Below are 15,366 nucleotides of genomic sequence, written 5' to 3'. Positions count from 1 at the left end.
CCAGTACGCGGATCTTGCAGCTTGGCCATCATCCTGGAGGTTCAACCGATATCTAAAACTGCTGGTAGCCTTTCCAGCATATCCCACAATTGTCACATCCCAGCATCCCTTCTGGTATACATGTCAGCCGAGTAGCTGCTCCGGGATTGGCCTTTGGACATGACAGCGCTCGCAAGTGTGTCTTGATCGCTCATATTGCCTTTGGTTGACCGCATTCTGTTCCTCGGCACTTCCATCACAAACCGCATCAGCACTTTAGGCACCTTCTGCTCAGGATCAAAGATTTTATAATTGATTCTGACTAATCGTGAGGAATGAATTTTTGCCGGTTTGCAGGAAGGCGACATCCAGCCATTAGGTTTATAAAATTAAAATATTATACCCATAAATTTAGATCATGGCAGCTACATTAAAGTCACCTACCGATGGAACGCTTGCAATAGGATATGGAGGAGTCCTTTGATCGTTTTTATAGCTTTCACAATTCTCGGAAGTCTCTTTTAGCCTCATACACTCTTCATCAACTATGCCTGCATCGTTTCGCAAAATGTTTACCCTTTGACAAGTAGCTATAATTGGAAGACAGTTTGTTTCTTTTCTCCCTGTTTCTTATCACCTGATGCCATTAATACTTCTAACATTCTGATGAGAAGCATTTGGTTTTGTTCAAAAAGATATCATAATGTCCTCACAGGACTTCGGGTCCACTGATTTTCTAAAATAATTGCCTTATCATGCTCTAAATTAAGTTTCATTTGTGCAGTTTCTTTATAGAAGGTTTGCTCAACAGCATAATTATCTCACTAGAGATTATATCAGTATTTATAAAAGGGTTTAACCTCGCTATTTTACATGGATCACAACTCTCCTTAGCGACCTCAAAATGTTGTCATCTCCGAACGTAAAGCATGTAGTACTTTTCTATTTCTTAACCATTTTTCAATCCCCCACTGCTAAGTGAATCAACATAACATTTTGACCAATCTTGACCCCATACTGTTGAAGTGCAAGTACTATCTAGGACAGTGCAGTGAAAGGAGTTTACCGCTAATACATTCAGAACAGGGCTAACGGTTCCTTGTGATCTGAATAATTAGTGCAGATTTATCTATTACTGTATTAAACTATTAATTAAATAATTATCTATTTTTATTAAGTTTCAAGAGAGTAAGATGAGGGTGGATGTACCTCAGGAGTATTGCAGATAAAAGGATGAGTTAAGGGAGAGGATTGACTCGTGAAATTGTGAATTTAGTGGCCATCACGGAGACATGGTTGAGTGAGGGGCAGGATTGGCAGCTCAACATTCTGAAATATAAAATCTTCAGGTGAAACAGAGGGTGTAAAAGAGGAGGCGGCATTGCTTTATTAGTTGAAGAGTTAGTTACTGCAGTGAGGAGAGATGATTATCTTGCTGGTGGCCAGAGTTTAGGAATGAAAAAGGGACAGCTGCGTTGCTACGTGTTTATTATAGATCGGCAGATATTCAGCGGGAAATTGAGGAGCAAACAATGTGCATAATTTGAGGAGGTGCGAAAAAATAATGAGAGGGTAATTATGTTTGGTGATTTCAACTTTTCCTACATTAATTGGAATAGTCATAGAATCATAGAATTTACAGTAAGAAGTCTTACAATACCAGGTTAAAGTCCAACATGTTTGTTTCAAACACTAGCTTTCGGAGCACTGCTCCTTCCTCAGGTGAAAGGAAGGAGCAGTGCTCCGAAAGCTAGTGTTTGAAACAAACATGTTGGACTATAACCTGGTGTTGTAAGACTTCTTACTGTGATCACCCAAGTCCAACGCCGGCATCTCCACATCATAGAATTTACTGTAGAAGGAGGCCATTCAACCCATCGAGTCTGCACTGTCCCTTGGAAAGAGCATCCTACTTAAGGCCCACGCCTCCACCCTATCCCTTTTATCCTGGTCCCATCTAACCATTCTGGACACTAAGGTAATTTATCATGGCCAACCCACCTAACCCGCACATCTTTGGACTGTGGGAGGAAACCTGGAGCATCCGGAGGAAACCCACGCAGACACGGGGAGAACGCGCAGGCTCTGCACAGACAGTGACCCAAGCCGGGAATCGAACCTGGGACCCTGGAGCTGTGAAGCAACAATGCTAACCACTGTGCCACCATGCTGCTCAAGATGGACATGGAACAATTTAAGCTTGTTATGGACAAAGAAATAGACTAGTTGCAAAAAAAAGATTTTGGATTGGGGAAGAGTAAAATAAAACAGGATCTGGCCAAGGTAGGCAATCTACAGAAGACCAGTTGGGTCGTTCAAAAATGAATGGGGAGGGGACAGGCCCAACCTATTCCCTCTAGGATAATAGGAAGTAGTAACCAGCACAGTGAACCATGGATGATCAGAGATATTCAGGATACGATGAGAAGGAAAAGAGAGATGTGGAGCAAGTACAAGGGGAGCAAATCAATGGAGTCATTAGTGGAGTGCAGAAAGTGAAGGATGGAGTTTAAGAAAACAATTAGGAGAGCAAAGAGGGGATATGAGAAAGCTCTAGTTGATAAAAGTAGTGAAAACCCCAGGATATTCTGTAAGTATGTCAATGGGAAGAGGATAACTGGGGAAGAAGTAGGGCCCATTCAGGAGCAAGTGGGGAATCTGTGGGCGGAGCCAGTGGGCTTTGGTAGGGTGTTGAACGAGTCTTCACATCTGTCTTCACCCAAGAGAATGAGGAGATAGATTTGGAACTTGGGGAGAGAGACTGTTAGGTTCTTGGACAAATTGACATAGGGAGGGACAAGGTATTGGAAGCGTTGGCAGGCTTAAAAGTGGGCAAATCCCCAGATCAGGATCAATTATGGCCCAGGCTGCTGTGGAAGGCGAGGGAGGAGATTGCAGGGGCAGTGACCCAAATTTTTAATTCCTCTCTGGCCAAGGGGGATGTGCCAGAGGACTGGAGAACAATTAATGTGGTCCCATAATTTAAGAAAGATAAGGCAGGGAACTATAGACCAGTGAGTCTCACGGCAATGGTAGGGAAACTATTGGAGAAAATTCTGAAGGAGAGAATCTATCTCCACTTAGAGAGGCAAAGTTTGATCAAGGTTTGATCAGCGATAGTCAGCATGGCTGTGTCTGAGGAAGGTAATGCCTAAGAAATTTGATTGAATTTTTTGAGGCCATGACCAGGTGTCTGGATGAGGGTATGTAGTTGATGTAGTTTACATGGATTTCACCATAGCCTTTGACAAGTTCCCACATGGGAGGCTGTTGGAAGAAAGCACATGGGATACAGGGTAACTTGATCAGATTGATTCACTATTGGCATCGCTGTAGAAGACAGAAGGCGTACTGTGTGTGTTCTGGTCATCACTTTATAGGAAAGATATGATTGTGCTGGAGGGGTGCAGAGGTGATTCACCAAGATGTTGCCTAGGATGTTATGACGAGAGATTGGATAGGCTTGGGTTGTTTTCACTGGAGGAGAGAAGACTGAAGGGTGACCTGATCGAGGTGTACAAGATTCTGAGGGGCATGGACAGGGTGGATAGGGAGCACTTGGTCCCCGTAGTTGAAGGGTCAGTCAGGAGGTGACATAATTTAAAGGTGAAGGGCAGGTTTAGGGAGGAAGTGAGGAAAAATGGGCGGAATTCTCTGACCCCCCTCCCCACTGCCGGCAAATCACGCCACGCCGCCCCGATGCCGGGGCGTAATTCTATGCTATGCGGGGAATCGGCTCCGGCGTGGTCCGCGTACCGCCGGTCGGGGTATGAGCCAACTCTCTGGCATGGGCCAGCGCACCGATTCTCCGGCCCAGATGGGCCGAGCAGCTATCATCAAAAAGCCGAGTCCCGCCGGCGCCGTTCTAGCATTCTCTGAGTCGGCGGGATCTCGGCTTTGAAGTGTCCGGTGGCGGCCTGTGTGTGGGGAGGTGGGGACCCAACCCCGGGGGGGGGGGGGGGGGGGGGGAGGAGGAGGAGGAGGGGGGGGAAGGGGGAGGAGGAGGGGGGATGCTGGCCTGGCCTGTGATCAGGGCCCCGTGGGCCGGCCTCTCTGTCCCCTGGCCTCCTTTCCTCCGTGACGGCTCCTGTAGACCTGCACCATTTGGCGTCAAGGCCGGTGCGAGGAAGAAGGCCACTGCGCATGCGCTAGTTGGTACCGGCCCAACTGCGCATGCGCGGACCCCTCGGTGCCGGGTTCAGGCCCAGATCAGCAGCTGAAACGGCGTGGGCCGCTCCAGTGCCATGCTACCCCACTGTGGGCCACAGAATGGGGTCGCGGAACGGGCGCCGACGCTGGAGTAAAACACTCTTGTTTTTACTCCGGCATCCGCACTTAGCCGCACGATGGGAGAATCCCACCCAATATTTTTACCCAGAGGGCGGTGATGGTCTGAAACTACCTGGGAGGGTGGTCGAGGCAGGTTCTCTCTTCAAACAGTACCTCCATGTTTACATCATGACATTCAAAACAATGGGCCAAGTGCTGGCAAATGGTAGACAGGTCGGGTGTTTTCCGTGTGTTGGTGCAGACTCGATGGGCCGAAGGACCTCTTCTGCACCGTATTAATCTGTGATTCTGTAATTCTATCTTCAGTCTCAGAATTCTCTGTATCATTTCATAGACTCTGCCTCTCTGTTCTGGGCAATTCAACACATAGTGGAACTTCAAATAACACCTGTTGCACCTATTACTCTTCCTTGGGCATACCTGGGATTCATTTGTTCGTTGTTTTTGATCCAATTTGTCTTAAGCTGTAATGGTCAGATCTGCCAAAGTTGCTCTGGTAACCATTTTGTCTATGTGTAATGTTTGCATTGTATTGATGCCGGTGTCCAGTGTCTGACGGGTTCTAAGCCTGGCAGTTATTGAGCCTTCTATTATTTGTGTCACGCTGGAATGTTCCATGGAGGGCTGAAGGAAATGACTGTTCCCCCCAGGAATTCTTTTCAGGCAGCAGACATCTAGTCTAGCACAGCTTCCGCCTTTGAGAACCAGACACTAGTTAAAACCAGTAGCTTGTTCCGACAAAACACCTTAGCGTAATTGAGCAGTTTCAATGCTAATACTGATTGAGGGATTCCTCAGATTGAATTCTGTCAATCTTTCATTCACTCTGTCAAAGTCCATGATATATTTCTCCATGGATTGACCATCAGTTTTTTTTAAAATCTAAATCATGCTGCTTTAACAGATATAGACTTCATCAAAGAACTCTTAATGGAATGTCGAAGCCTTCGTTATTATCCACCTAATGAGCATGGATGTCATAATCTGATTTTATTTCCAATAGGAAGTGACAACGTCAAGGTCATAACTTCTTTTCTATTGGATTGGATTTGTTTATTGTCACATGTACCGAGGTACAGTGAAAAGTATTTTTCTGCGAGCAGCTCAACAGATTATTAAGTACATGGGAAGAAAAGGGAATAAAAGAAAATACGTAATAGGGCAACACAAGACATACAATGTAACTACATAAGCACTGTCATCGGTTGAAGCATACAGGGTGTAGTGTTAATGAGGTCAGTCCATAAGAAGGTCGTTTAGGAGTCTGGTGACAGTGGGGAAGAAGCTGTTTGAAGTCTATTTGACAGAGAATCAGTTTGTGGCCACATCTCTGCTTCATTGTTCCACTGGTCACTTGATTCAGACTCCAGGAACATACCCCGACAATTTACACTTGTTTTCTGCCATTTTGCACTATAACTACAAAGGTGGTTTAGCTCACTTGGCTAGACAGCTGGTTCGTGATGCAGAGCACTCATCCGCACATGAGTACGGCCTCAGCCGGGACCTTGGATTCATGTTGCATTACTCATGTAACTCATGCTACAGTCCGTGTGAGGCAGCATTACAGTCCATGTGGGGCAGCATTACAGTCCATGTCCGTGTGAGGCGGCGTTACTGTTCGTGTGAGGCGGCGTTACTGTTCGTGTGAGGCGGCGTTATTTTTTGTGTGAGGCAGCATTACAGTCCGTGTGGGGCAGCATTACAGTCCGTGTGAGATGGCATTACAGTCCGTGAGGGGCAGCATATCAGTCGTGTGAGGCAGCGTTACAGTCCATGTCGTCATAATATACACACCCGTATATCATGGTGCAGACACACACACTGATGGACATACAGTAGGACCAATCAACACACACAACACCGCAGCCAATCACCAGTTAGAGCAAACTCACTATAAAGACAGGGGGCACTAGTTTTCCCGCTCATTTGGGATGCAGCCTCTAAGAAGGACAGAGCTCACAGCTTGTAGCACAGATCTTCACCGTGCTGATAGTATAGACTAGTTAGGATAGGCATAGGTCTTCAGTTTAATCTAACATAGTGTTGACCCACAGTGAAAGTATGTTCAACAGTTTCTAGCTTAATAGAATAGTGTTGTACTATTACAAGTGTTGGTAGCCTGTATGTGTTACTGCTGAGGTAAACGCAGTCTCCACAGATCCAGAGTACCCAACACATCACATGTGAGGCGTCATTACAGTCCACGTGAGGCGTCGTTACAGTCCACATGAGGCGTCGTTACAGTCCGCGTGAGGCTCTCTTGTGTACATGGACCTTGCAGTGCTTTGGAGACAGAGGTAAAAGATGTGGGAACGTCTTCCCAAATACCTGATTTGTTTTCAAAGGAATTAGGAAATAGGGACATTCACTCTGTGAAAGGATGGATTTATAAATCTGCTGTTGGTCTCTGTTTTGTATTTAATAGGTTTCTGTGAATGTCCCTGTAACAGGTTAACGGGCTATAAATTTGATGATTTGACAGATTAATTTGATGGTTGGAGTTTCTATTATATAGCAAACATTAGCAATGATGTGTTGTTTAATGATGTCACATCAATCCAGTGATTGCTGGTGGAGTGTTCCAGGTAATTTTAAGAGCTAAATGTGCTGCTAGATTAACCAGTTGCACTATGCGCAGTAGTGTCGGGGGCGATAGCCACTGTTTACCCTTTGCCTCACCCAACTACAAGTAGATTTTGGCCAAGCTAGAGAGAAAAGCACTTTCCACGAAATAGGCCAGAAAGAGAGCTTCACCTTAGCTGGCCACTCCCTCCAACCCTTGTAATTGCCTTTGTAAAGCTATTATGGTTCTGGTTGTGCTGTTGGTGAATTAATAGAGTTTGATATCGACCATCACCCTGTAGAAACCAACTATTTTCTAATACATCTGATAGGTAAAAGATAGCTATTTAGTGTAAATATTAAGCCCCAGTTTTTAAATACCCATTTTAAATTCACTCATATCCTCAGGTCATCTCAAAACATACAGAGACACAAAACAGCATGAAACAGCATAATTCCATTATAGATTAAAACAGCACATTTGCAAGACAGTTTGAAACTATACTTGTGCTGTCAGATCAAGAACAGAGCAACACCACAGCAACGCCATTGTAATATGAAGGCACCTTTGTTCACAATGCAGATAGCAGCTAAGTCAGCAGTAGACCAGTTTAAGCTGGTCGCGATAACAGCATAGAATCGCATTCCATAACATGCACAAGATTCAAACATGAAACATTTAAAACTAATGTTGCACATTTTTTTTTTCTAAATGTTTTTTTATTGAGTTTTCATATTTTATATATGACAAATTACAAGTTATTAGAGAGAGAGAGAAAAAAAAAAGGAAAACACAAAAATTTAACATGAATATTTACAGGTAAGCATCTTCATAACAATAATTGTGGCCGCCCCCTTTAGCCAGCATACATATTTTACATTCCCCAATATGGCCGAGGCACATGTTTATAGGCATTTATTTATAGTTTGGTTTTGGGCCTTGGCTTGCCATCAAACCCCCATACCGAGCCCGTAGCCCCCCCCCCCCTCCCCCCGGCTACCTTCCCCCGATTCCCGCCCATTTTCCCCTGGTTCTTGGCCACCCGACTATCCTTCCTCATGTACGTTGGCCACAAACAGGTCCCGGAACAGTTGCATGAATGGCTCCCACGTTCTGTGGAAGCCGTCGTCCGACCCTCGGATGGCGAATTTGATTTTCTCCATTTGGAGAGATTCCGAGAGGTCGGACAGCCAGTCTGCAGCTCTGGGTGGTGCTGCTGACTGCCAGCCAAACAGGATTCTACGGCGGGCAATCAGGGAGGCAAAGGCAAGGGCGTCCGCCCTCCTCCCCAGGAATAGATCTGGCTGGTCTGAAACCCCGAAGACCGCCACTATCGGGCATGGCTCCACCCTCACCCCCACCACTTTGGACATAGCCTCGAAGAAGGCTGTCCAGTACTCCACAAGTCTGGGGCAAGACCAGAACATGTGGGCGTGGTTGGCCGGGCCTCTCTGGCACCGCTCACATTTGTCCTCCACCTCCGGGAAGAACCTACTCATACGGTTTCTCGTTAAGTGGGCTCTATGTATCACTTTTAGTTGCGTCAGGCTGAGCCTTGCGCACGTGGAGGTGGAGTTGACCCTATGCAGTGCTTCGCTCCAGAGTCCCCACCCTATCTCCATAATGTTGCACATTTAAGATTAACAGCTGACAGTCAAATCAAACTCATTTGATTCTAACCCAAACCAATTAGGATTACATAGGGGTGCAGATAAATGGCTAAAGACTGATATGATTTAGTATAACCGTGAGGGTCCGTACAGCCATTTTTATCCGGATCATTCTGTACTTTGATCTAAACTATTCTCTAACTCTATACTTTCACTTTTCCACTCTAACTCTTGAAGTAAATGCAAGCCGTTTTGCCGTAAGCTAGAAACCATTTCTGTATTATTTTAAAAGTTAAATTGTGTACAAGTTGCTTCTCTTTAAGTCCTTTTTGCTCGCTGGACTTATTAGAGAATGAGATTTAAGTGACTCTCAACTGTAATCAAATAGAGGCAATTTTTATTTGCACAAAGAAGTTTTAACTCAAATTTCTACTGTGTTTTAGTGTTCGCAAGTGGCACTAAATCCGCATGGTAGATCTCTACACACCCTCAACAACTCTATGATTATTCAATCACACAATTATCAGGTTGACATTGATCGATCTTAATCTAGCATTTAAAAAAAAATTATTTTGCTGGATGTGGGCCTTGCTGCGAAGGCCAGAATTTGTTGCCTATCTCTAATTGCCCTTGAACTGAGTGTCTTGCCGAGGCCACTTTACAGGCCGGTTAAGACCCTGGAGTTACATGTAGGCCAGACCGGGTAAGGAAGGCAGATTTCCTTCCTGGAAGGGGCATGAGTGATCCAGATGGGACAATCGGTGCTCCATTACTGAGACAAGCTTTATATTCTACATTTAGTAAATGAATTTAAGATTCCACCAGCAGCTGTGGTGGGATTTGAACTTGTGTCCCCAGGGGCCTAGGCCTCTTGATTAGCGGTCCAGAGACATTACCACTATGTCACCATTTCCCTGATTCTTCGTGTAATCCTCACCCATTAACCCGGCTTCCATCAGTGTCTCTGTCACAGGGAATTCTCGACCAAAGTTTTTTAAAAATAAATTTAGAGTACCCAATTATTTTTTCCAATTAAGGGGCAATTTAGTGTGGCCAATCCATCTACTCTGCACATTTTTGGGTTGTGGGGGCGAAACCCACGCAAAAACGGGGAGAATGTGCAAACTCCACACGGACAGTGACCTAGAGCCAGGATCGAACCTGGGACCTCAACGCCGTGAGGCAGCTGTGCTAACCACTAGGCCACCGTGGTGCCCTTTCTCGACCAAAGTTAACTCACATATATCAAAACAAAAATCACCCTCTAGCCGTCAGTCTTTCAATAGTAGTAAATTTATGAGCCTCCATTTTACTCACTTGCCATCCAGTGGAAATATGTTTCCTCCATTTACCTTATCAAAATGGCTTATTATTTGGAAGATCTCTATCAATGCTCTGATTAAAGTGACTTCGTGAATCCTTTCCCCATGACCTTGAAATCATTCCTGCAAGAGGTGGGCAAAGCTCCATGCCCAATGTTCACTGCAATGATGAATAATGGGGGATGCCTCCTCCATGCCAAGCCAGGTGACAGCAGCCAAAGTTCTCTTGGATTGAGCCTCGGTATCACAGGAGTGGACGGTCAATCAGTTCAGTGCTTCCAACTGTTCGCCAAGGACAGGATCAGCTATGTAGCGATGATCCAGCAGCTGAATCCCCTAACATTGCCTCCCATTGCACCCAAGTCAGTCCAGAAATAGACACTGCCCTCAAGGACTGCAATGGTTCAAGAAGGCAACTCACCATCGCCTTCTGAAGAGCAAGTAGGCATGGACAATAAATGCTGGCTTAGCCAGCGTCACCCACATCCTGTAAACAAATTTTTAAAAAGAAATTTGATTCCTGAACAGATCGCACCCACTCATTTCCTTTTTTTTTAACGAAGAGGCTCGGGATTTGGCGAGAAAATTGGTCTGTGCGACTGGAGAATTCCATGCCAGCTTTCAGTCTGAGCCTGACACCTCGCCAAATTCTTGTAAGGTTCCTCATCATCTCGTCATTCTCATGCGTGTGGGAGCTTGCTGTGCGCCAGTTGGTTGCTGCGTCTCCTCCATTAAAACATGCGATTGGGGCGGCACGGTGGTTAGCACTGCTGCCTCACGGTGCCGAGGTCCCAGGTTCGTTCCCGGCTCTAGGTTACTGTCCGTGTGGAGTTTGCACATTCTCCCCGTGTTTGCGTGGGTTTCACCCCCACAACCCAAAGATGTGCCGGGTCGGTGGATTGGCCACGCTAAATTGCCCCTTAATTAGAAAAAATGAATTGGGTACTCTAAATTTATTTTTAAAAACATGTGGCTCCACTTCAAAAAATACTTAAAGCACGTTAAAACGTCGGCGGGGAGGGGGGGGGGGGGGGGGGGGGGGGGGGGTCCATGAAAAGTGCTAAATAAACGCAAGACTTTCTTGCTTTTCAATTGAACAGTAACCCTAGTTGAACCTATCACCCTGCTTGTTTTCTTTGTTAGTGGTATGTGATAGTTGGGTTTAGATCCTGACCAAGAATGACATTGCATGCTGTCTATGGACATATATATTAGGAGCAGGAGTAGGCCACTCGACCCCTCGAGCCTGCTCCGCCATTCAATAAGATCGCAGCTAATCTCATTGTAACTGTAATCTCAGAGTAAGACAGAGATGAGGAGGAATTTCTTCTCTCTGAGTGTAGTGAATCTGTGGAATTCTTTGGCGCAGCGAGCTATAGAGGCTGGGTCATTAAGCATGCTCAAGGCTGAGATCGACAGATTTTAATCAGTGAGGGGATCGAGGGGTATGGGGATGAGGCGGGAAAGTGGAGTTGTGGATTGTCACGTCAGATCAGTCATGATCTCAATGGATGGCGGAGCAGACTCGATGGGCTGAATGGCCTACTTCTGCTCCTACAGACCTTGTGGTCTAAAGCTCAGCCCCACATTCCTGCCTCCTCCCGATACCCGTTCATCCCCTTGGGAATTAACAATTCACCTCGCCCTGCCTTAAAAATATTCAAAGATTCTGTCTCCACTGCCTTTTGAGGAAGTGAGTTTCAGAGACTTGTCCCCTCATCTCTGCCTCAAATCAGCGACCCCTCATTTTTGAACAGCGACCTTGAGTTCTAGTTGACTGATGGTCAGCTTTTTAAGTCATACGTTTCTACTGAACAGGGTACAAACGCAGCTCAGTCGAACCATGTGGCGGTGACCTCTTTCAGCTCGTTACAATGTAATATATTGTGCAATTCCCTCCCCGTCACCCCCGTTACCACCCCCACAATAGCCCCTGGACCTTGGCCCAGTCCAGTCACACTAAGCCTCGAAGGAGGATTGAGGTATTACTTGCTCGTAGTCGCATCATTGGTTTTCGTACCTTGGCCCGGAAAGAATTAATGACTAAATTAAATGTTGCTTCCCTCAAGAGACTGTTAATAATCCCATGTAAAATAGACATAGACCGTCTCAATCTGCTTGAGTCAATGTCAAACCATGGGCTAAACTCCCTTATTTTGTTTAATGTGCAGCTTCAGTTGTCAACCACAGGAAGATATAGGCAGCGCGTAAGGATTATTGGAAAAGGCAGTGATGCAGGGGCTATCCCTGCTCGTTGGAGGTGCAATGAGATATATTGTCAGGGTCAAGCCATGAAGGCCTCTCTTAATTTGGCTTTATCTGACCTGAGAAATGGTTCATGCTGTTGAGAGGGTTGTTAATGTCGATTTCACTGTTAAGGTTTGTTAATTGCACTCTTATGGTTAAGAGAAACTGCGATTGGCATTAATAGCCCTTGAGCCCATATCAATGGATGATCGCCCAGTGAGGAGAGGGATGGGAGGGAAGGAAGGGGAACCTTCTCGTGGGTTTGCTCCTGTATCTCGCCAAGTTGGCCGTTAACAGGTCCAGGCAGCGGGCGGTTCAGGGGGTGGTGCAACCCCACTGATTCCTGGGATGGAAGGATGGATCCATGAGGAGAGATCGAGTAGTTTAGGATTGTATTCGCAGGAGTTCAGAAGAACGAGGAGGAATCTCTTAGAAACCTATACAAACTTCTAACAGGATTGGACAGGGTAGATGCAATGATGGGTGTCCAGAGCCAGGAGTCACAGTCTGAGGGTACAGAGTAAACCATTTAGGAGGAGAAAGTTCTTCACCTAGACAGTGGTGCAATTCGTTACCACAGGAAGTAGTTGAAGCCATTGGATGTTTTCAAGACACAGTTAGATATAGCACTTAGGGCAAAGGGGATCAAAGGTTATGGGGGGAAGGTGAGATCAGGCTATTGAGTTGGATGATCAACCATGATCATAATGAATGGCGGAGCAGGCTCGAAGGGCCAAATTGCCTCCTCCTGGTCCGATTGTCTATGTTTCTATGACTCTACCATACCTGCCCCTCTACCATGGCTACATTCATGGAGTGAGTTTCCTTTGAAGGTTTAATTGCAGTTGCTCCACCAGGTGCTGCCCCCCCCCCCCCCCCCCCCCCACCAACACCCTCACCATTTGATCATCTGTTTCGTTTATTGATCTTTACTTTATCAAAAGAGTTTATCAAAGACACCTGGGACACTGGGGTTGTGTGGGAGGAGGACTGAGAGACTGAACTTGTCAGCAAACAAAAGCTTTGTGTCTAGGTTTTGTCTTCAAGGGTATCAAGTCCCTCTTTCCAAGCCTCGGAGAAAAGTAAAATCAGGAAAGTGGAGCTCCAGAATAAACTCTTAGAGAAGATTTTTCAGCTGTGGATGATAATTCCCCAGATTCCTGCTGGGTGGCTGGGTGTAACCATGAGAGGAGGTTAATAAGACGAGGCCAACTTTTTTCGGTCTGCAGCCCAGTCACAGTCTCGCCAAATCTAACAAGGTTCACATTCCACACAATTCAGGACCACCTCGTGCTTCAGTGCAGCCTATTCTCCGCAGGCTAATGAACGGTGGCCATTTTGAAATCACAATGAATCACAGCTCTTGTTGATCAGAGATGCCCATTAGGGTGAGGGGGTGGCATCCTTGAGCAGCTGTGGCCATGCTAGCTTTGAATAATATATTTTGGAATAAGGGATGGGCTGCCAACTCCGCGCGGGTGAAAGAAAGATGATGCAATCATAAAACCCCTCTTCTGAGTGGGAGCCCAGTTGCGTGAACCCTGCTTGCCACCTCCAACTGCGATCAAATAACTTGGCGCAGACCAGACTTAAATAATCTGCCAGGTGCATTGGGCGGGATTCTCCGATCCCGCGCCTGTTCGGAGAATTGCTGGCGGGGAGGGGCGCGAACCACGCGACACCCGCTCCGACGCCGGGCCGCCGATTCTCTGGTGACCGGAGAATCGCCGGGAATGGCGTCGGCGTGATTCTCCACACTCGACAGGCCAAAAGCCCGTCGAGTTCGGCCGAGTACCGCCGGTGTAGATCGCGTGTGGTCCTACCTGGCAGGACCTCGGCGTTCTGGCTGTGGGGGCCATCCTGGTTGGGTGGGGGGGGGGGGGGGGGGGGGGGGGGTCCGACTCCCGGGGGGGCCTCAATGGTGGCCGGGCCCGCGACCGGGGGCAACCGATCGGCGGGCGGGCTAATTCCGGCGGGGGGACTACTCCGCGCCAGGCCCCTGTAGGGCTCCGCCATGTTTCCGGGGGCGGACGCGGGGAAGGCAACCCGTATCGGCAGCTGGAGCTGCGTGAGCGCTCCAGAGCCGTGCTGGCCGCCTGTGGGTTGGGGGTCTCTCCTCCTACCGGCCAGATGACGTCATTGTAAAACGCTCCGGCGTTTACGACGGCGTCATCACTCTGCTGCTACAACGGACAATCCCGCCCATGGTGTCCCTGCCTGCTGCTTCAGACTGACGAACTATTGAGCCATACTTGTAGAGTGCTTGTCATATGAGGAACGGTTGAGGACACTGGGTTTCCACTCGCTGGAGCTTGGAAGGATGAGGGGGGGGATCTTATTAAAGCTTCGGGAATACTGTCTTTAAGACAGAGGCAGATAGGTTCTTGATTAATAAGGGGATCAGTGGTTATGGGGAGAAGGCAGAAGAATGGGCATGTGAAATATATCAGCCATTAATGAATGGCGCAGCAGACTCGATGGGCCCAGTGGCCTAATTCTGCTCCTATGTCTCATGGTCTCAGTATAAGTTCTGTCAAAAGATAAAATGATTCCCGTGTGAAACCCAGGCCCCTAATGGTTTTAGTAGGCGTCAATGTGCTGCTGGCACTGAAGCCTCCCCTTTGATTCTCAACTAGGTTAGTTATTCTCAGCTCAGGACACATTTAGACAACTGGCATCAGTGCCCAGGGGGGACAGATTGCCAACCGAGATTTCCATTGCTATCCCTGTGTGGATCTGACCACTCGGTACTCTCATCAGAAGTTAATTTACTGCTATCACCAGGAGTGAAATGGAAAACTAGGTCAAAAGCAAAATACTGCAGAGGCTCGGCGACGGAAATAAAACCCGAAAATGCTGGAATAGCTGGGCAGATCGGACGGTGTTGGTGCAGAGGGCAACGGGGGTCACTCTTTCGGTTCTGTTTGCAGAAAATTGGGTCATTTACCACAATCACTGTCCTCAACCTGGGGAAGGTGGTATGGAAGGGATCCACCCAAGCATGAGTTTGAATAAAGAGCCCGTTGATGACAGGAAGAGCTTGGGGTACGGGCAGACGGTCTCAGGCTAATGCTTCCCTGCTCTCTCTCTCTCACCCACAGGTCAGCAAGTCCTCGGCTTGGTGGAGAACCAAAGTGACTGGTACCTTGGGAACTTGTGGAAGAACCACAGGCCGTGGCCAGCATTGAGTCGAGGCTACAACACAGGTCAGTAACCCGGCAAAGTAGACAGCGCCAAACACCAATCGCTTTGGCATTAATGCCAATTTTACCTGCACTGGGCAATTTCCAAATCTGTCTCGAATTGAAGCAAATTGGAAATGTGACACCTCGGCTGCATGGAGTCATAGACA

The 15,366-nt window shown here is 47.1% G+C and overlaps 1 protein-coding gene across 1 annotated transcript in view; it reads left to right on the top strand.

Moving 5' to 3' along the window:
- The window catches only part of large1 (LARGE xylosyl- and glucuronyltransferase 1), a 558,448-nt gene that overhangs the window by 367,255 nt on the left and 175,827 nt on the right, over positions 1-15,366 (top strand). Inside the window, exon 7 of the mRNA XM_038780758.1 lies at positions 15,116-15,220. Coding sequence (XP_038636686.1) covers positions 15,116-15,220 — 105 coding nt within the window. The remainder of the gene's footprint in view (positions 1-15,115; positions 15,221-15,366) is intronic.

This window comes from Scyliorhinus canicula, chromosome 20 (genome assembly GCF_902713615.1).
Source record: "Scyliorhinus canicula chromosome 20, sScyCan1.1, whole genome shotgun sequence".
NCBI lineage: Eukaryota > Metazoa > Chordata > Chondrichthyes > Carcharhiniformes > Scyliorhinidae > Scyliorhinus > Scyliorhinus canicula.
This window is presented reverse-complemented; position numbering and strand designations above follow the sequence as displayed.